The 22,888-nt window shown below is 31.9% G+C and overlaps 1 protein-coding gene across 3 annotated transcripts in view; it reads right to left on the minus strand.

Moving 5' to 3' along the window:
• Positions 1–22,888, minus strand: part of Mkln1 (muskelin 1) — a 319,704-nt gene that overhangs the window by 90,720 nt on the left and 206,096 nt on the right. For 2 of the 3 annotated variants that reach the window (XM_047562794.1, XM_047562793.1), the window contains 2 exons: positions 15,016–15,125; positions 13,286–13,478 (listed from right to left, as the gene is read on the minus strand). In XM_047562794.1, the coding sequence (XP_047418750.1) occupies positions 13,286–13,478; positions 15,016–15,125 (303 nt within the window). Of the gene's footprint in view, positions 1–13,285; positions 13,482–15,015; positions 15,126–22,888 lie in introns of those variants that run through there. The other variant, XM_047562795.1, reaches the window with a different exon arrangement.

The raw sequence follows: 22,888 nt of genomic DNA on the forward strand, positions 1-22,888 counted from the left end.
AGCAAAAAAAAAAACCCAAACACTCGAATACAAAATTTTTGTTAAAGAATTCTATAAGTACATACAAAGATAGGAAAAAATATAACACTGGCATTCATCAGAAAGGTAAAAGTGATTTTCTTTGATTAATAGGATTAGGATGACTTATGGGAATTTTTTTTTTTTAAACATTTCTGTTTTCCAAAGTTTTTGTACCATACACTATAATTACCTGAAGAAAAACCAGAAAACATTGAAATATGTGGAACTATTTTCTAAACTTTTGAAGAATTTTATACCACATTGTTGTAATAGTTTCTTCTTACCCATACGGGAATAAATTCCAAGACGTTCAGTGGGTGCCTGATCTACAGATAGTATATAATTCTCTATATGCTATTGTTTTCCCAAATGTAACATACCAGGGATAAACTTCAACTTATAAATTAAACATAGAAGTTAACAATAATAAAATAGAAGAACTGTAAAAATATACTATGGTAAAAGTTCTACAAATATACTTAGTCTCTTTCAAGCTATGAAATTTTCCATTTTATATTTTCAGAATACAACTGATTATGAAATCATGGATATCAAAACCACAGTTAAGGTGGGAGTTATAAAATAAGCTCTTTTCATACCTTCTGCTATCCCTGAAATGTCTCTTTTTTCACAGCTTACTAAACACACCCTGTTTCTATAAGGAGTTCTTCGTACTCTGACATGAGTTTGTTTAAACAAAGATAAAAAAAAGCCAAATATATCCAAAGGCATTTACAATCAGCCTGGCAGAGATTATTTACAAAATTTAAAACATTACGTACACCACATTTATCATATATATATTATCTATATACATACACATATGTGAGATACATACATATATATATGTGTATGTGTGAGATACATCCATCCATCCACACATATCAGAGTAATTTCTTAAAGTATAAACTAAGATAAAACATAATAACAGATATGGTAATTTAAGATATGCAAGGATATATGAAAAAGAGTCAAATTTTGGGAATCAAAACTTTCTATTCCAGATCATTTTACTACAATATTAAACAAATTCAATATAATAAAACACAAACAAAGTTAAAAGGTTAAAACATATTACTTATGATTTAAAGGAAAAACCTGGTACCCCTCTTAAAGATCTCTTGGCTACTGTGGCCAAAAGTTACATTTTATCTTTTATTTATTCTTGAAAACATTGGTTTGTCATCATTGCAGAAGCATTCCTGTCAGGTGGAAGTTGTTCCATGGAAGTCGCAATGGCTAGTTTAAGAAGCTGGATATTCCACCAACCACCACCAACAAACCCCAAACCCCAAACCAAATCACCTATTCTATTGGTGAAATTATGATATAATCTAAGACAAAATTCCAGTCTTCTCACTACCCCATACCACAGAGACACAAACACACATACAATTCCAAGTGTTGACACTCACTTTATAATATTAAATCATCAACCATGCTAAGCAACAAATATTAAGAACCTATGATAAAAAATGTATCATTTTACATAATAAATTGAAGATCATTCTCATTTCATCTATGTTAATATATTTATGCCTATTGGCAGGTGTTGTGGTTTAGACATAAGGTGTCCCTCAAAAGTGCCTGTATCAATCCAAGAATATTCAGAGGCGAAATGGTTAGATTATAAGAGTTGTAACCTAATCGGTTCATCCTATTTGAATGAACTGAGTGGTACTGTGTGCAGGTAGGGTGTGGCTTAGGAGGTGGTAACTAGGGGCATTTCCTGGAAGGATGCATCTTTCCTGCCGCCCCTTTCTGCTACTTTCTCTCTGCTTCCTGGCTGCCATGAATAGAGCAGTACTCCTCCACCATGTCCTTCTGCCATGATATTCTGCTTCAACTTGGGCCCAGAGCAAAGGATTTGGCCCACCATGAACTAAACCTCTGAAATGGTGAGCCAAAATAACCTTTTCTTCTCCACGGTGTTCTTGTTAGGTATTTTGGTCATATCCACGAAAAGGTGACTAACACACAGGGAAACTGGTCCAAGTTAGATCTAGAGCAAACTACATACAGTAGTTATTCTGAATGAAATACCAAGCTTAAGAATATTCTTTTACGTGGGGGGGAGGAGAAAAAAAAAATAACAGAATGAATCAAAAACTATTACCCTAGGTAAATGTATGATTACAAAAACGGTATGCCTCTACTTCATGCAGAGAGAAACAAGATGTATCCCACTTGTTTACAATAAATATGAATTTAAAGAAAAGAATATTCTTTTATGCCTTCAAAAGATAAATAATAATACAAATGTTTATCAAAGACTTGGTAAACAGTAAATCATTTTAAACCCATAAAAAGACAAGCTAAAGAAACTATTTTATAAAGTTTAGTTTTTAGAAACAAATTTCCATAATCTTGAAATCTCACAAGGCAATTAATAAAAATACTGGGAACATTAAAACAGGTGTTATGGTGTGGATGTAAGGTGTCCCCCAAAAGCTCACATGTGAGACAGTCTAAAAAGGTTCAGAGGAGAAGTGACTGGGTTGTGAGAGTCTTAACCCAGTGAATTAATCTCTTGATGGGATTAACTGAGTGGTAACTGAAGGCAGGTGGGGTGTGGCTGAAGGAAGTGGGACACTGGGGGGTGGCTTTGGAGTATATATATGTATCTGGCAAGTGGAGATCTCTCTTTCTCTGCTTCTTGACGAGCTGCTTCCCTCTACCATACCCTTTTGCCATGATGTTCAGCCTCACCTTTAGCCCTGAAGAAGGGAGTCTGCTGTCTGTGGATTGAGACCTCTGAAACCAAAGTCTCCAAATAAACTTTTCCTCCTAAAATTGTTCTGGTTACAGCAGAGAAAAAGCTGACTAAAACACAGGTAAAGATTTTTTTTTTAAATTTTTTAAATACATTGCTTTCAATACCTTGTTTTAATGCAAAAGAAGTTTCTAAACATTTCAGGATCTAAAAACAAATAAAAAGCTGATACTCTTGGAACGGCAGAGAGTTCTAAAGTACAAGAACATACCTGAAGTTGGAAAGTCATCTGTCAATTTGAACACAAACAACTTCAAAGATACTGAGAAAAATCTTTCACTTTAACTTGCAATTAATATTTAATTTGATGAATATATCTCAATTATAAGAAAAAATTTAAAAAATTTTTAAAAGCCGATTCTTCTTACCCCAAATAATTTTACAATGTTCTCTATGTTTCTAATTCTTAAAGTTTTTTTTAGTAAATTTACTTGTAGATATTTTATGATTCAGTATAAAAAAAACTTAAGCTCTCTACTGAAACAATGACAATCTCATCTATCAAAATAAAACAACACCCTTATCCTGGTTTGAAAATCTCAGAAATGAATTATAAAATAAATTTAAAGATGCCTATGAATCATATGATCTTTAAAAATTACATCTTTGTTTCAGGAGGGAGTCATTGCTAATATTTTGGTAAGCCTATTTTTGACAAAAATCTAAATTAGGAAATCAGAATAGTTTGATAGAAGTAAAAATATTCAAAAGAAATTAAAATATCACTCAGGATAAAGCACACTAAGAAAAAGTTGTTAACAGTTTTGAACTACTTGATTAAGTCTCTGGATCCAATAGCACTTCATTTTTTTCTATGATTATGAGTATACTAATTAAATGCATTCTATAAAGTTCTCACCAGGCACATACTGTTCTTTTCCCCAATAATGGATACTCTTGTAAAAAGTACATGATTAGAAAGTGGGATTTAGGAAGCTTTTAACGAAAGGAAAATAAAATGTTTAAAGATCATCTAGGATCAAAATAAACAAAAACAGACTAAATTACTTCCATCAAACTTGATTTCTCACCAAAACAAAGATTGCATTCTAAGAAAATAAGTTAAAATGCACTTAGAGGTAAAAATTTACAAAGAATAAAATTCTTTTTGTCATCTAAAAAAACAGTTGTATCAAAACAGATTTTTTAAATGTTATTCATTTCAGTAGTTTGTTCAAATTCTGAAAAGAGAAGTACGTGAATTATATCAGTTTATAATACATAATCAACATTGGGAAACTGAATTAGTAAAAATTTATTACACTACTGAAGCATAGTGGTAAAGGTATAGATTTTGGTACCTGACTACCAGAGTTCAAATCTTAGCCCTGTCACTGACTGTCTTAGGCAAATTATTTAATTGTTCTCATTCATTTAATGGGGACAACTAAAGAAGGTAGGTTTGAGAATTAAAGTCATATAAGGGGCTTTAAGAGAATAGATGGCACATTGCAAAGATCTCAAATGTTAGTTATGATGACTGATGTAGTGCTGGAACTGTACTTGGCAGTAAACTAACAGTCTTATTTTGTACACAGAAGGCACTAAGGAGGGAACAACGTGTAAGGGAATAATAAAAGAATCTATCTTGAAAGAGGTGGCTGTAAAGAATAAATTATAAGTAATGATTAAAAAGAAAGTAATTGGCAAAAAGAATATGACATAAACATAAGTAAGAAGGTGTGGATGAGCAGGAATTATGGAAAAAAGCCATGTTTCAGGAAGCAGCCTGGCAGTCAGGTACCAGAGATAAAAAGAGTTTGCATTATAAGCACTGCTGAGAAGAAACAGCATCCTAAAGGAAAAGAAACACATGGAAAAATCTTGCTATCCTGGAACATAGCCCTAGCTCCTGACTCACAAGAAGCTCCTTAAAATAGCTAGGAAAAACCCACCTCATTCAAAGATTAATAATAATAAAAAAGAACCAACCCAGGGTTTATATCAAGATATAAAAAGGAAAAAAAGAAGGAAGGAATTTTTTAAGAAGTGCCCAATGAATCTGATCCAAAAGAAAAATGGAGTCATCCAATTGATGAAAATCTCCAAATACTTTTCCATTAATATAAAATTTAAACAATTGTCTCTATAACATAGCACAGAACAGAAACAGTTGCAAGTAAAGGTAAGAAGAGCTGAAGATATAATGGTAAGATAACAAAAGAAATAAAACATGAATTGTCAGAGTTGAGAGAAAACAAAGTATCAGAGAAATAAAAATCAGTGTTAGGAGGAGAAAAGATGCTAATAATAATAGTAATGGATATAATATAAAAGATTTGGGGAAGAACGTGCAGTTTAAAAGAACAACAAGAAAATGAGAACTAAAAGAGAGAAAAAGGCAAGATACACTTAACTGGAAAAAAAAAAAAAAAAAAAAAACTACACAATAGTAAACAGGATACCACACTGTAGTTTAGCACTACCACTGCAGACAGCCTAGTAATAAAACTAAAAAAAGAAATCAAAAACAAACGTAAAAATATTTAAACAGCCTGAGGAAAAGAAATTACATTCAAAGGATCACAGATGAAAAAGACAGCATACTTCTCATCAGCAACAATGGAAGTCAGTTAACAGTGGAATGATATTTAAATGTGTTTGAAGAAAATAATTGCCATTCTAAAATTCTATATCCAGCAAAAATATCCTTTCAGAAAAGAGACAAAAGTTTCACACAAACAAAAACAATTGACTTTCATTAGAAAAAAATTTAAAGGATGTGCTTAAGGCAGGAGGAATAAAATCCTAGATATAATATGGATCAAAAATGTAAATGGTTAAAAAGAAAATAAAATCAGTAAATATTTGCGTTAAACTATGAACACTGCTTAAAATAAGAATAGCAATATTTTACAGGGTCTTCAAATGTGGGATCAAAATCAGTGATAATAATAGAGCATTGGAATTAGGAAGGTAAGTTCCACTAAACTGAAAGTTCACTAAGTCCTTGTACAGGAAGAAAGAAATGGTAGTGACCAATTTTATTAAGTCAGTGAGATATACTTATTATGATTTCTAGACCAATCATAAAAAAATATAAATGGAAAACATTACAGCCAAGCTAACAAGGAAAAAATGAAGATTACAAATGAAAAGATTGTTGAGACACAACAATCAAAAAGACAGACATGACAAAGTTTACAAAGTCAAATCGGCAATAATCACACATATAAATGAAATTTGAAATATCCAAATCAAAAGAAGATAGCCAACACTGGATATCTTTTAAAAAAATCCAACTAAATTTATAGAAGCTACTCCTTTAAAAGAAGGATATAAGGGGCTGGAGTTGTGGCTCAGTGGTAGAGTGCTTGCCTAGCATGTGTGAGGCACTGGGTTCCATTCTCAGCACCACATATAAATAAAAGAATAAAATAAAGATCTATCAGCATCTAAAAAAATATTTAAAAAAAAGGATACAAAAAGTTTGGAAATAAAATACTGAAAAAGATGACATGCAAACACTAAATGAAAGTGGATGTTTTGATATAAAACAATTTATGCTTTAGAGCAAAAATATTACTAGAAATAAAAAAGGATTTCATAATAAAAAGATTTAACTGAGCTGGGCACAGTGGCATGTGCCTATAATCCTAGCAGCTTGGAAGGCTGAGGCAGGAGGATTCCAAGTTCAAAGTCAGCCTCAGCAACTTAACAAGGTCCTGAGCAATTTAGTGAGATCCTGTCTCAAAATAAAAAATAAAAGGGGCTGGATGCAGTTCAGTGGTTAAGCACCCCTGGGGTTAACACCTAGTACCAAAAAAAAAAAAAAAAAAAAAAAAAAAAGACAATTAAAAATAAAAGAATTTAAAATCTGTATGTAACTTAAAATGGCATAAAATACATAAAGTAAAAACTTACCAAACTTTAAAGATACAAAAAAATCCACAATTAGAGTGAAAAGTATAAACACATTTTTCTCAATAGTCGAGAATCCAAGATGATCTTTATTGACAAAGATGTGTGCAATGTAATTTAGCAACCTTGACCAACTAGACATGTATAGAATACTACTCCCAACAACAGAATTTACACACCGCTTAAGTATATGTGTGTGTGAGAAAGTGTATATACGCATGCATACATATATATAAAACAAACTGCACCACTGAGCAAGTTTCATCAAACTTCAAAGAACTGAAATCATACAGAATGTATACTCTAACCATTATGCAATTATGCTAGAAATCAGTAACAAAATAACCAGAAAACATTTATGTATTTAGAAACTAAAAACTACATTTTTATATAATTACGGCTCATAGAAGAATCATTTCATTTCATAATGAAAATACTAAACTAGACAAAAATGGAAATACTCCATAGTATAACCAAAAAATAGAGGAAATTTTATATCCTTAAATGCATATATGTGAATATTTCAAAGTCTAAAAAATTAATTAGTTAATAAGCACCCATCTTAAAAATGTTATAAAAAGATAACAAATAAATCCTATTACAATTTGGATGTGAAGTATCCTCCAAAAGCTCATGTGTGAGACAATGCAGGAAAGCTTAGAGATGAAATGACTGGATTATGAGAGTCTTAATCCAATCAATGAATCAGTTCCTTAAGAAGGATTAACTAAGTGGTAACTAAAGGCAGGTAGAGTATGGTTGGAAGAAGTGGGTCATTGGGGGCAAGCTTTTCAGGTACATATTTTGTATTTGGTAAGTGAGTGAACTCTCTTCTGCTTGTCAGTGGCCATATCCTGATCTGTTTTACTCTACCACATCCTTCCACTATGATGTTCAGCCTCACCTCAAGCGCTGAGGAATGGAGCAGGATGCCTATGGACTGATTCCCCCAAAACTGTGAGCCCCTCAAATAAACTTTTCCTCCTCTACAATTATTCTTGTCAGGTCTTTTTGGTCACAGCACTGAGAAAGCTAATTAAAACAATTCCCAAAGAAGGAAAGAGACAATAGTAAATAGCATAAGTCCAAAGAATAGCATAAGTCAAGGGACATAGAAGGGATCAGTAAACCATAAACTGTTTTTTCTCAAAATGAGACTAGTGAATTTAGTAAACGTCTGATGAGAAGGAGGAGGGGGAGAGGCGGAGGAGGAAGAGAAGAAGAAATCATAAATAGCCAATATAAAGAACAAAAAAGGGGCATCCCAGGAAATTCTGCAAACATTAAACAGATAATAAGGGGATGATAGGTATACCCCAATGCCCACAAGTCTGAAACTTTAGATGAAACAGACAATTCCTTAAAAATATATAGCTTAAAAGCTACCAAACAACCCTAATTATTCTTACAATATTTAAAGAAATTGAATTAATATGCAAAAACTACTGCCACTAAGTAAACTTCAAGCATAGAATGCTTCACTAGTAATTTCTACCAAGTATATAAGAATGAAATCCTAACACATGCAAAAACCAGGACCCGTTATGTGAAATTAGGATAACACAGATACTATATCTGAAAGAAACATAAGAATGGGGGATAAAAGAAAAGTGGAAGACTACTAAGAAAATATTGATCAATTTAAATCCAAGATACACCATAAGAAATACATGACAAAAGCTAAGCACATCTGAGCAATGCAAAGTTAGCTTAATGCTAGAAAATCAATCACTGTGTTTTCAGGTGTTATGCTTAAAGTAGGAAAAAAAAAATCACATCACAAAGGTAGAGGAAAAAATGATAAAAGACAATAACCATTTGTAACAAAAACTCTTAACAATCTAGGAATCTAATGTAGAGATCTCCCAAAACTCAAAATCAAAAATTAGAGTTAACAATGAAATGATGACAGCATTTCTTTTGAGATCATGAACTGTATAAGAATATACACTATCATTAGCTTCCTCAATCTTCTATTAGACAACTTAGCCCAAAGATTAAACAAAAGGGGGAAAGGCATAAGGGCTGGCATGGAAGAAAAAAACAAATTTAAGCTTAAGTAATTTTTACTGAATGAAAATGAAAACATAGCATAACCAAATTTGTGAAGTAACAACTAAAGTAGTGCTAAGAAGGAAATGTTTAACACTAAATGCCTCCTTTACGAAAAAAAGGATCTCAAATCAATGGCTTCCACTTTTAAGGAAAAAGAAAAGGGAGAAGAAAAAAAGAAATAATAAAAAGCAGAAATCAAACAGAAGGAAAAAAAAAGAACCATTTTCTTGACATAAAATTGACAGATTTCTAGTCAGACTTCTGATGTGATATAAAGACACTAAGAAGAAAATAATAAAATATTATGAAGGTGGGTGTGATGGTGCACGCCTGTATTTTCAGTGGCTCTGGAGGCTGAGGTAGGAGGATCACAGGCTCAAAGATAGCCTCAGCAACTCAGTGAGGTTGTAAGCAACCTAGTGAGACCCTGTCTAAAAATAAAAAGTAAAAGGGGTTGGGGGAGGTGTGGCTCACTGGTCAAGCACCCTTGAGTCCAATCGAAGGAAAGGAAAAAGGAAAGGGAAAGGAAAAAGGAAAGGAAAAAGGAAAGGGAAAAGGAAAGGAAAAAGGAAAGGAAAAAGGGAAGGGAAGGGAAGGGAAGGGAAGGGAAGGGAAGGGAAGGGAAGGGAAGGAAAGGAAAGGAAGAAAGAAAGAAAAACATTATTAACAATTTTACTTCAGAAATGGGCATATTCCTCAAAAGACATAAACTACAAATACTCACTTAAGATGAAACAATGTAATGAAACAATGTAAATAACACTTCCTCTATTAACATTAAGTTTGTAGTTAAAAGTCTCACCATTAAGTTCACCATTTGTCTTCTCTAGTAAATTCTACCATATTACTACCCATTCTACAAAAATATTTTCAGAAAATTGAAAAGGAAATAATTCTCACTTCATTCTTGAAGCCAAGCATTACACAGACACCAAACCAAGATGTGAACATTATAACAAGATTGCAGACCAGTATACAAAACACTCAGAAATGCATAAAAATATCCAATAAAAATTGTTCAAATAAAACCTAACACCATCATATGTATGAAATAGAATGAAGTTGGATGACTTACACTACTTGATTTTAAGACTTATGAAGCTATAGTAATAAGGACAGTATAAACTGGTGAAACATACTTGATTTCCATATAATTTCTTAAAAATCTTAGATCCACACTGGGTACCATATTCATAAATTAAGTCAAACTTAATCATATACTTGATTGTAAATCCTAAACCATAATACTCCTGGAAAAAAACAAAGGAGAGACAGTCTTTGTGACCCTGGGTTACATAAAAATTTCTTAGATCCAGTATCAAAGATATGATACATGAAAAACAGTGCATAAATTAAGCTTCACCAAAATTAAAAATTTCTGATGTTCAAAAGACACAGAGGGAATACATGTTCAAACATGTATTTGATAAAGGGTTTATAGCCAAAAAATATATAGAACTCTTAATATGCAAACATAGGAAGACAAATAACTGAATTAAAAAATGGACAAAAGATCTGAACAGCCAGTTCACCATAGAAGAAAAGAGATAGAAAATTAGTATATAAAAATATGGTAAACATCATCATTATTAGGTAAATGCAAATTATAACCACAAGACACCACTATACATCTATTGGAATGGTTAACATTAAAACATGTGATTGACCTTACTAATTACTGGCAAGGATGTGGAGTACCTGAAACTCTGATACACACTACTACAAATATAAAACAGTACAACATTGAAGAAATGGCTTAAAAAGTAAAACACGTACATACCATATGATATAGACATTTCATTCCTAAGTAACTACCCAGGAAAGCAAAAGTGTATTTCCATATAAAGATTTGTACATAAGTGTTCATAGCACCCTTACTTGCAATAGCCCCAAACTGTAAACAACTCAAACATCCACCAACAAATGAATGCATAGGCCAACTATGGTATATCCAAACTATGGATTATTACTTAGGAATAAAAAGAAATAAATATTGATGCACACAACAATACAGATGAAATTCAAAATAATTACAATTGAAAAAGCCAGACAAAAAGAGTATATACAGTATGATTGACTTATAGAAAATGAAAATTAATGCACAGTGACAGAAAGTAAATCAGTGGTTGCCAGGGAAGGAAACTGAAGCATTGAGAAGGAGGGCTGAATTACAAAAGGGCATGAGAAAAATTGTGGGGTGGTGACTGTTACTATGAGTATGGTGATGGTATCATAAGAATGTGTATGTGCGCGCATGCGCGTGTGCATACATATGTCAAAACTTATTAAATTATACAATTCAAATATGTACAGTTTATAATATGAATTATATCTCAATAAAGCGCTGTAAAGTTAAATAAGTATTTTTTTATAAAGGCAGTCAAACTCTTATGTAAAAATTTTAAACAGGTAGTAAAAAAAAGGTCTACAGTCTCTAAAAGCAAATTTATTTGTTGAAATAAGATAAGCTATGCAAAGGAAGGTTTACTGTCTCTTTGAGTAAAACTTTCCTGTTCCTAGGTGATTAGTTATGCCCATCATCAATGGATTCTACATTGTCAGAGAAGTAGTGGCATTCATTCATTCAGGAATCTTCTCTAGTGAAATTAAATATAAATACAGGGATGTTTCCAGGCCAACAGAATAAAAAATAAATATGGTCTGATACTTTTCAAAATACAGACCATATTTGAAAATCATGTAAATTAATATACTAAAAGTAATTTTTGTTTCCTCTATTAAAAACAGCTTTACAGAAGATGATTTTGATTTCCTAGACCTTTCTACTTAGTAGGCAAGAACTTCTTGTCCTCCTCTGCTGTTTTCAGAGGAGCAGGAGCCAAAAAACTGCACTGTTTACTTCCTTATTTGTCCAACAAATCATCATCAGTGAGGTTAGCAGCAAACTGAACAACCCTGGGAGGAATGTTTATTAACCAACAGTGTTCTTAGCAGGTTGAGGAAAGCCCATTGCAGTACAAAAATATGATTTGGCTCTAAGTTCAAAACTAGAGTTATTATCAATTTTCCTAAACTTCCTAAGTTAGGCATCCGTAGTACTCAAAGATGCATATGCTTTTGATAGTTTTTCTTAATTGAGTATCCTACCAAAGAGACACCTTTAAAAGGTAACTGTATTAGCTGGGTATGATGGGACAGGCCTGTAATACCAGCAACTCAAGAGGCTGAGGTAGGAGGATCACAAGTTCAAAGACAGTCTAAGCAACTTAGGCCCTAAGAAACTTAATGAGACTCTGTCACAAAATTAAAAATAATAATGATGATGATAATGATGGCTGGGGATGGAGCTCAATGGTAAAGTGGCCCTGGGTTCAATTACCAGTACCAAAAAAACAAGAAAGGTCTTCAGTCTTATATAAAGTTACCCATGGTTGCTTTATTTTCCCTTAATAAAATGATAGCAAATGCCTTAATGATAAAAATTTGAAACAAACCAACTGAAAAACAAATCACCTGCTTCCTCATCCTGAGATTAAAAAGTACAGAATTCACTCTTAGAAATATCATGCATATATACTTTCACTGGCAGCATTTTAAAGGTTTGGTAGGAAATTAGTTACATATGTATTCTGCTTATACTTTAAACTATACTCTATTTCAAAAGTACCAATCATTTATTTGTAAACATCAACCATCATTTATTAAAAAGGCAGAAACAATGCATAAGACTTCCTGGCAAGATTTTATACTTAACATTGTATTAATATAATGTCACATTTAATAAACTAGAGCTATAATTCATTCTTTTCATCCTTTAAAAACTAAAAAGACAGTATGAATTCAGATTTCCTTAGTTGTAAAATATCCAACATAATACCTGATAAATATGAATACCTAATAAAAGAGGATGATAATAGCAAGAAGACTAAAACATATGAAAATGAAGCAATAAAGTCTGTTATTCTTATTTCCATAAAATGATACACCAAATTCAATTCTACAAGTTTTATACTGAACACGGGCACCTACTCTGTTCTTTGTCATTGTAAAAGTTACTACATTAAAAAAGATGTTCTATCAGGTCTTAAATATTCAAATGGGTATCATCCTCCAAAGCAATTATTACCTTGGGAGACTATATACATGTTCAGATATTTACATTTCTTTCAAAGTCACACCACACAGACATTATTTTTCATTCAGATTCCCTTGCTCATTATAATACCCAACCCCCCTCTAAAATTAATTCTTAATAGTTTAGCAGTAAATACTGACTAGAATACTAACAAAAATACTTAAAGGAATAGGCCTATGGTACTGAAGGTAAGTAACAACAAAGGTTATTTCTAACTTGGCTTTTTGCTAAATGGATGGTTTCCCATGATGACAGCTTAAATTTAGGTTCTTAAATTTATGTATGTTTCTTTTTTTTTTTTTTAAAGTCCTATTACATTTGGACTATCTTGCGTGAAAGAATTCCCGCATTCAAGGAGCTAATAATCTTTATGCAATAAAAAAGCAGGAGAAAAAATTATAAGATTTATAACAGGAATAATCCTATTTTTTTTTAAAGTTTACTATATACTTGAAATGACCCTAATAAAAATTTCATACCATTTACAGCTTTTTCAATCAGCTCTTCACAAGCATCAAAATCACCCTTCAACACCAGTTTGTCATGCAGATCTGTTAACATAGGATGTTCCAGTGCAATCTTGGTTTTCTTTTGCAGTGATTCAAAAGCCTCTGTATAGTTGTGCTGTCTGAAGTGTTTCAGGCAAAGGCGAATAGCTTCCTGTTCACGGTACTACTAGAACACAAGAGAAAGTATGAAAAGAAGAGATTTGCTTGGTTGTTACTGCAGGAAATGTAAACAGGAAATATCTAAACTGAACATTTATATTTGCCAAGCACTGTACTAATCCTATTCATTATATACCACTATTTTCATCTCTCTAATGGCGAAACTAATGCTTAGCCCATTTTAATAAACTTGCCCAAGGTCACAAAATATGTTGCTGAAGGAGAGATTAAATCAGACCTAATTCCAGAGTCTGAACTTTTAAAAAAGATGCTAACATATTATGCATTAAAATTCACTTCAAATTATAAAAATTGTAACTCCTATGACATCCACTAACCACATTACAAAGCAGGTGCTGAAAGACATAATTAAATAACATAAACAAATTATAAGCTCTATGGTTCTTGGTTCTTTACGATAAGCTACTACTTGAATGACGAGTATTATCAAATGTAGAGGTATTACAAATTTGTAAACAGGTTTTAAAATTCAAATATCATCATGAAGAGACTAAATTTTATCATTTTCTAAGGCTGGGGTACCCCATGTACCCCAGAAGATATCTCAATTAACTAGAATACAAAAAGTGGATACTCCATTTATAAAACTTTCCCCCTAACAAGATGAATGCCAAAAATAAAAGTACATAAAAAGAAGTTTTTTTAAAAAATCAACTTCAAGACTATGTTTTGGGATTATGTTAAATTTTCTAAGTATACCATTGTATAATACAAATAAAACAGAGAACCACTGCAAGATAATCAAACAACAATGATGTACTTTAAAAGCATTACCATTTAATAAAGCAAGAGAATAAGACTTGAAGACTTGAAACAAATCAGTTTATAGTTAGCTGACTTCTTGATTAGTAAGTTATTAAACATTCCTGTCAGACTACAATTGCCAAGATTTAACCTCATCAAACAACCAAAGAATTATTCTGTATTCAATTAATTTTATGTTAATAGTCTTTTACTTTTTGCCTCTAAAAAAAGATTTATCCTTATCTATACAAAAGTATACAGTTATATTAAATACTAACACCTGTTCATTATGTTGACTTTGAGAGTCTCAATCATGTTCACATCTTAAATTTTCCATCAGGTGTAAAACTAACCCACTAAAAACTATGTTCAAAGAGTTTTTATCAATGTAGGTTAAAAACAAAATTCATGGGCCAAATGGGTATAACAACATAACAGCTGATGGTAGAGCCAGACTACCTGAGTTCATATACTAGCTTGAGTACTTTGGAACTGTGTGGGCCAAGGCAAAATATTTAACTTCTCTGCAGTCCATTTCTTCATGTGTAAAATAATGAGCCTTACAACTGTAACTATCTCATAGAATGACAATGACTAAGTTATCAGGATGGTTTAGAAGCTGGCAGACTACAAATACTTAAATGTTAGCTGATTAATCACTATAATTTTTATCATTATTCTCAATTATTTAAAATAATTCACAATGAAAACAAGAGATTGACCTATTTTGCCTTCTCTAGAGGCATTAAAATCAGGATTTTAAAATACAGTCCTACCTTGCTATACCAGTTGAGACAGGGTTGCACTACATCAGGATCATCAATACCACTAAGTTCAACATACCAGATGCTGAAGTTAAAGCTGGGCCCCCAGGACAAGAGTGGAACTTTAAGGGGGAGAGAGGGAAGAAGAAAAAAATTAACATGATTCAAATAAAACTTCGGCAAAATAAAAATCACTATTAAACCTATAAAACATTCATTTGATAAATTTTTCTGAGCATTTTTCATATGCCTACCACTGTACTAGGTGCTAAGACTACAATAGCAAAAAAAAAAAAAAAATATGACTCATGAGGTTTCCTTAGTTAACAAAACACTGTAAGATAAATTCAAATAATCATATTACTGATCCTGAACTAAACACAACTAGTACTAGATGATTTAACAGGTAAATTATATCAAACCTACATGCAGCAAATAATTATTGTATTATTTAAGCTATATCAGAGTATAGAAAGAGATTACAAGTTGATTTATCAATGCATAATCCTAAAAATAAAATCAAAGACAAAGGATTTAAGGCCAGTAACAGTTATGAATATATATCCAAATTAAAGGGGCAAAAAAGATGCAAATAATTCTACCAGATTTTCAATATAACCAAATAGATCCCATTCTAGGAATAGAAGAGGAGGTATATTAACGTAATCTGCCACCTTAACAAACTGCAAAAAGAAAAAAATGTGTTCAATTACTTTTATAGATGTTAACAACAATGTATATTCTGTTCAATATTTTAAAAAATCCTTTATACATAAGGAATAGAAGAGGAAAAGTCTTTATTATATATATATATATATTAGATGTTGATAGGTCTTTATTTTATTCATTTATTTATATGTGATGCTGAGGCTCGAACCTCCCACATGCCAGGAAAGCACTCTACCACTGAGTCACACCCCAGCCCCAAGAGGAAGTCTTTACCTAGTATTTTTAAAGTGACACAACCTTAAAACTTAAATCTAATGATGCAATATTAAATACACTCACTGAAGTCAAAATAAGACCAAGAGGTCCAACATCTCTAATACCCAACCTAATAGAGATCTTAGCCAATGCAATAAGGGGGAAAAAATCATACTGAGAAAAAAAAATGTCACTTGATGACATAGCTAACTATAATATTCAAATTCAACTGAAATACTGTTTGAAGTTTGTATACAAGGTAAATATACAAAAATCAACTTGTCCTATACTTAAAATAACCAATTAGAAAACACAGCAAAAAGGGATGAGGATGTAGTTCAGTGGTAGAGTGCTTGCCTAACGTGTGAGGTTGTGGGTTCAATTCGTAGTTCTACCAAAAAAAATCCCCAAAGTCCCCTTTTTTATAGTACCCTTTATGATAGTATAATGACAACGATAATAATAATAATGATAATAATAATACAAAGCTGAAAATATTTCAAAATTCACCTAACCAAAAATGAAACATTTATAAATGAGGACATAAATTTTTACTGAAGAACTGAATAAATAAAGGAATATTCTATATTCCTGGGTAGGAAAACTTAATGTCATAAACATTTCAGTTCTCCCCAATTCATTACAAATTGAGTATAATCTCAAGCAAAATCCCAGTGCCATATACTCATTTTTAGCCATGTAAATAAACAAGTTGATTTGAAAAGACAGTATTAGAATATCCAAAATTATAAAACAAAAAATACAAGCATATTACAAAGATGCAATCTGGTATTAGTCCAGGCAAAGGAAAGCAGATCAGCGAAAAAGAAAAAGAAGAGTATCCAACAATCTCTGAAGTATTCAGAGGAACTTAACATATGATGAAGATAAAATTTCACATCAATAATGATACAACACAAAAGTTTTTAAAACATGATCCTTGAACTCTGGGGATCCCTATCACCATCATTTCAGGAAGTCCCAAGTTGTCAAAACTCTCCAGTAATAACACTAGGTCTTTGTCACACTTCTTTTGAAAAAATAATTCTAATGTACACTAATAATACAAAAGCAATAGTTATTGCTTTTGGTGTTATTAAATCCCTATCATTAAGTACACATCATTTTGTTGTCCTGTGTGACAAAATGGGAAATACATATAAAGAATTTTTGCTACATATCAAAGCATAATAGTTATCTTAAGAACTTGGGCAACTATGTGAGTTGTGAACTAAAATAACCATTGTTTTTCCATGGGATTCTTAAAAGAAAAACTGACAACCTATGATTATTTCAATTTGGGTATCTGCTACATTTATTTACCTGTCATTTCAAGGAAAGCAACTAATGATATCTGCTGTAGAGGATAAAATTCAAGCTTTTGAGAGAAAATTAGAATTTTGGAAAATTAGTATCTATCACTTTGAGCTTGGACAGCTTCCTTTTTCTGAATCTGCAGGTGATATTAATCAACATGATTTTTTAAATATTATGTGAAATGTTATAAAATTTGAAAGATCTAACGTAGTGAGCCATACTCAATGACCAATGAATGACATTACAAAATCATGCATGGATTAAAAAGTACAGGATAGACCCAGGAATTTTACTGTAACAGAGTAAGTTCACTGACATGGTTTCAGAGTCAAAAATAGAACTACCTTTAAAGATCTAACACCAAGTTTTGATGAAACATTAAAATATTACAGCCACAACATTTTATACCAGGTCCATTGCTTTTTTCAGCACAACAGACTGAATAAGGAGCTAAAATGTACTGGGTCACATCCTCTACTATGCTGTTATTTAAAGGAAGCTTTGTAAGTGAAGATAGACACAGGCAGTAGCAACCAACTATGTGGATGTATGAAGGACTCCTGGGACATTTAATGCAGCTTTCAATTTCTATATGCAACAAGTTTTCTATCAAAAAATATTAAATTATCATCATTGTTTTGTTGTTCACTTTTTTAAGTAGCACTAACATTTAAAAGCATTACCACATCACCCAGAAGTTTGAAAGAGAATAAAATAAGATTCAAAACCCAGAGTCCCAATAACAAAGTTCTCTATAGAAAACCAGACATAATATTAGAGATTTTCAGGTTCAAGTTTAATAAAATTAAAAGAGGGGAAGAGGAGACTTTCTATTATATCTATTTAAATCAGGTAAAAAATTCATCCATTAAAACCTTTTATTTTAAACACTTGTGCTCTAGTGAGATTTCTTCTGTATACCCTAAAAGCCAAAATAGGGGTTGGGGTTATAGTTCAGTGGAGGAGCATTTGCACATGTGAGGCACTGGGTTTGATCCTCAGCACTACAAAAACAATAAATAAATAAAGGTACTGTGCTTATCTACAACTAAAAATTTTTTTAAATTTTTTAAAAGTCCAAAAGAAATACTTCTTGGGACTGACAGACAACCTATGATTATTTCGATTTGGGTATCTGCTATGTTTATTTACCTGTCACTTCAAGGAAATTGTTCCAATTTTTAACACTTTTGAAAGAATGTAGGGAGGGAGATAAATTATCAAGCATCTCATCAAAAAAAGTCACATATTACAGATAAATGAACATATAATTATTCAACAGATTAAAGGAGTATGTACAAAATGAACGGAATGATGTATGCTCATTTCAAAATTACCAATGATTTTTAGTGGCATTAGCTACCTCAATAACGCGTATTAGATACTACACTTAATATATAAGAAATCTAAATGTGCACTGGGGCTCCAGGCACACATTCTTGGTTCCCTGATAAATCATGCCTCTGCTCCCATCTTAAATAAAAGGATTAGATGTTCCTAACATACACCTTAAGGCTGGAAGTTTCTAGGGTTCACCTATCAATTTTCCCTATAGGACAACAATACACAAAAATGATCAAGATTCATGATTGTCATTCTTTTTCATAAAATAGGATACATAGAGCACACAAGAATACTAGGCTAGGACTCCTGCTACTCTAGAACTGAAGAAGTCAGTGTCTCAACAGAATCAAACACCTCTGTGACACATTCAATGTATTTTAACAATATCACTTGGAAAACACTTTTCTAGTCATTTTAAGATAAATTTCCTGAAGATCCTAAAATCTAATATTAACTACTTTGAAAGAGTATCTATTCTACTATAGAATTAATAAGCTAAGTACACAAAGTACTTAGCACAGTGACTGGTACATGCTAAGAGCTCAATAAACATTAGCTATTATAATTAGCTATTATTATTAGATGAATTTTCCTCTTAATTATATGCTTTTAAAATATCACCTTTATATATGTTCTTATAAAAGGCCACACCTACCCAGGCAAACCACCAGGATACTCCCTCTGCCTCAGACTTAGTACCCATCCTAGACTTCCAAACACTCTGGATCCAAAACGTATGTTGCATCCAGTTAGAGCTAAAGCCTCTCTGAAGCCCCCACAGTTATTTAAGTTGCAAGTGACTCCTTCAAAGAAATCCATGAGTCTATCTACACAAAACCAGGACTGACCCCAGAATCCTCCCAATCTCCTTCAGCCTTCTTACTAATGTCCTCATAACAGCTGTTATCGTGGGTATGAATGAGGATGTAAACCCTTCTAGTCATTTGTAACAGAAATCCTCTTTCATTTCACTTTAAATTTTCTCTCCTTTGATTTAATCTCATGAGGGTTTACCTTCCAAACCTTCAATTAGCTCTCTGGAATTCAGTTCCCCAATTAATAACTCTACTTCTTTACTAATTTTTCCCTATACTTCTAGGCTGTACCTAAAACCAATTTTCTTTCTCTCTACTTTTACACTATATTCCATTAAATACATAATTCCAGGATGGGTTACTTGCCTTTTGTGTCATGAACCCTGTTAGGCTGCTCAGTATACCTGATGACACCTCCCTCAATTTTAAATGTATAAAGGAAAATACAAAAAATTGCAGCGGGGGCTGGGGAGATAGTTCAGTCGGTAGAGTGCTTGCTTTGTAAGAGTAGTGCTTGTTTTGTAAGCACAAGGCCCTGGGTTTGATCCCCAGCATCCGAAAAAAAAAAAAAAAAAATTGCAGAGTAAACCAATTATGCTGAAATTTAGTTATAAAAGTGAAAAATTTCTGTATTATTATCAAGTGCAGGTCTTTCAAGGTTGTAATATTTGCCACACTGTAATGAGATGGCAAAAATCTGAAATTTCTATTTGTAACTACCAACCTGTGACAGGTACTATAAGTACTACTATAAGTTAGTACTCATAATTGTAGGAAATGCCAAATGCATTAGTGGGAGATGGGAAAACATAAAGATCAAGTTGAAACAATATTTACATATGTCATACAGTAAAAACTCAATCTTCAGAAGACAGATTTAAGCCTGCATCCCATCTCCATGTTTTATTACTTGTGCGGTTTTGGCCAAGGTATTTACCCTCTATACTTCAGTTTCTTCATCTAAAAAATAAGATTTTAACTATAAAATCTCACAGTGTGTTAGGCAGACATTTCATAAATGGTTATCATTGTCAGCATCATCATTATCATCACCACCATTTAAAAGTAATACAAGCATATATCTGGAAATGTCATGCTTATTATACTAAATGCTATGTTTCTAATCCATCATGTACTAGCCATCATGTATAGCTATGTAGCCTGGGATGGGTCACTTGACTTCTACCCTCAGTTTCTTCACCTAAAAAAGATTTTATCTGTTATAGATACTCCATGTGAAAGCACTCACAAAACCATCGAAAATCACATAACAAGTTCTAAATGATGACTGTTGACATCCATAGTTCAAATTATACTTGTGTATATTCCTTTCCTAAAATAAAATACTACATAAGAAGGCATGTAGGCTGTGATATAGCTCAGTTGGTGGAGTGCTTGCCTAGCCTGTAAAGGGCCCTGGGTTCAAACTCCAGCACCATCAAAAAAAAAAAAAAAAAAAAAAAGGCATGTAAACAAGAGCTTTATAAATATAAAATTGCAGACATGAAATCTGAAATGAAATCATTTGAAGCAAATCATTTCCTATATATGTGATCTTAAAATTTAAAAGACTACTAACAATCCACAAATTAGAAGTGAACTCAAGAAAAGTCCAATTTAAGGTACCTATCCTACTACAGAAAAGGTATTGTCCTCATCACACACAAAAGGTAACATTTAAAAGGAAAGTTAAATTTACCTAAAAGAACGCAGTCAGATAACAATTTTAACAGAAAAATGAGAAAGTTGAAGTTACCTAAATATTAATATCCTAAATGTCAAATGAGCTAATAAGCGACTACAATTATTTAGAAACTTGCTGTCACACAGTAAAACAAACTTACTTTGGTTTATTTTATCCAAAATTTAGGGAGAAGGCTGTATTCATTATAAATGAAAATTGTTACAGTTAAATGTCACTGCATAATTTGGAAATTATCTGCCACTGAGTTTGTCTTGCTTCTATTCCCCTCCTTTACTATGAATAAATGAAGGATAACTATACTTAGGAATTGTGTTAAGGACAAACTTATTTTTTAAATAAAGCAAGATCTTTCAAATATGTAACTATAGAACATAAACGTGAAGTATCAAACAGTTTTCTCTTAAGGTAAATTCTAGCCAATTATCTCAACCAGATAAGCAAATATCTGTGCTAAATCACCATCACAAGAGAAATTCATATCACTCATTCTTTATCAGACTAACATTTTAAGAAAATATGATGATAAACTAAAATACTAACATACACACTTTAATTTCTACATTTTCTTATATTAATTTTTAAGAAACTTATCAAAAGAATGTTGGAAAAGAGCTGGAAAGCAGGACTGGGGTTGAGGCTCAGTGGCAGAGCACTTGCCTAGCATATGTGAGACACTGTGTTCAATTCTCAGAACCACATATAAATAAATACATAAATAAATAAAAGAGTCACTGACAACTAAAAATTTTAAAGAGTTGGAAAGCAAAAATAATGCAGACCAATGTTAACATATTAACAGACAAGAAATATGAAGTTATCTAATATTAATATTCTAAATATCAAAGGGTCAATAAATGGCTACTGTTATTTGGAAAGCTCCAATTAACACTGAATATCATAAAACTAAACTGGGTCAAGTAAAAACTATCCCCTCTAATTTAAAAGCTGATGGGGAAAAAGGTGAGATATTGTTCAAATGGTACAAAGTTCAAATGGCAAATTCTGGAGATCTATATAGCATTGTGACTATAGTAATAATGTACTGCACAATTGAAAATTGCTACGAGAGTAAATATTGTTTCCACCACACACACACAAAAAAAGTAAGTGAAGCGATGGCTATGTTAGTTTGATTTAATCATTTCACAATAAATGTACATGTCAAAACATCATGTTGTACACCATAAACATATACAATGATTAATTTTCAATCATGTTAATGAAACTGGGAAAAATAAAAAGTGTATATAATCACTCAACAAAAGAGAGAAAAGAAAAAGGAAAAGAAAAGACTGAAAAAAAAGGCAGGAAAGGGTCCCATGCCTATAGATATGAAATACAAGATAACAGAGTTATTTATGCAACAGTCTTCTGGAACTGGATAGTCTAAATACTGATGAAAGAATTACATTTTAGCACAAAAGATGAAATAACCAAGAGTTAAACTTATTCTAAGAATCCTTTTCACACATTATTTCAAGAAAACAGGATACAGATTCTTATTTATAATTCTTAATTATAACAATAGAAATTACAGGTTCAAAAGAAAATAATACGTTGGGCATCCAACTAATCTAAAAGTTTTCCCCATAAGTAGTCTTTAGTAAGACATGAGATATTCCTTTTGTTCAATATTTCTATTAGAACATTTGGTATACAGAAAAAATCTCATGCTTTGCTGGGATTTGAATAGATATTATACTCTCCACTTTTTATTAGGATTTCAGATAATTCTTTTGGCTCAACAAAACAATAGGCCTACTCTTGATAGAGCAGCAAA

The sequence above is a fragment of the Sciurus carolinensis genome, chromosome 8 (genome assembly GCF_902686445.1).
Source record: "Sciurus carolinensis chromosome 8, mSciCar1.2, whole genome shotgun sequence".
Taxonomy (NCBI): Eukaryota; Metazoa; Chordata; class Mammalia; order Rodentia; family Sciuridae; genus Sciurus; species Sciurus carolinensis.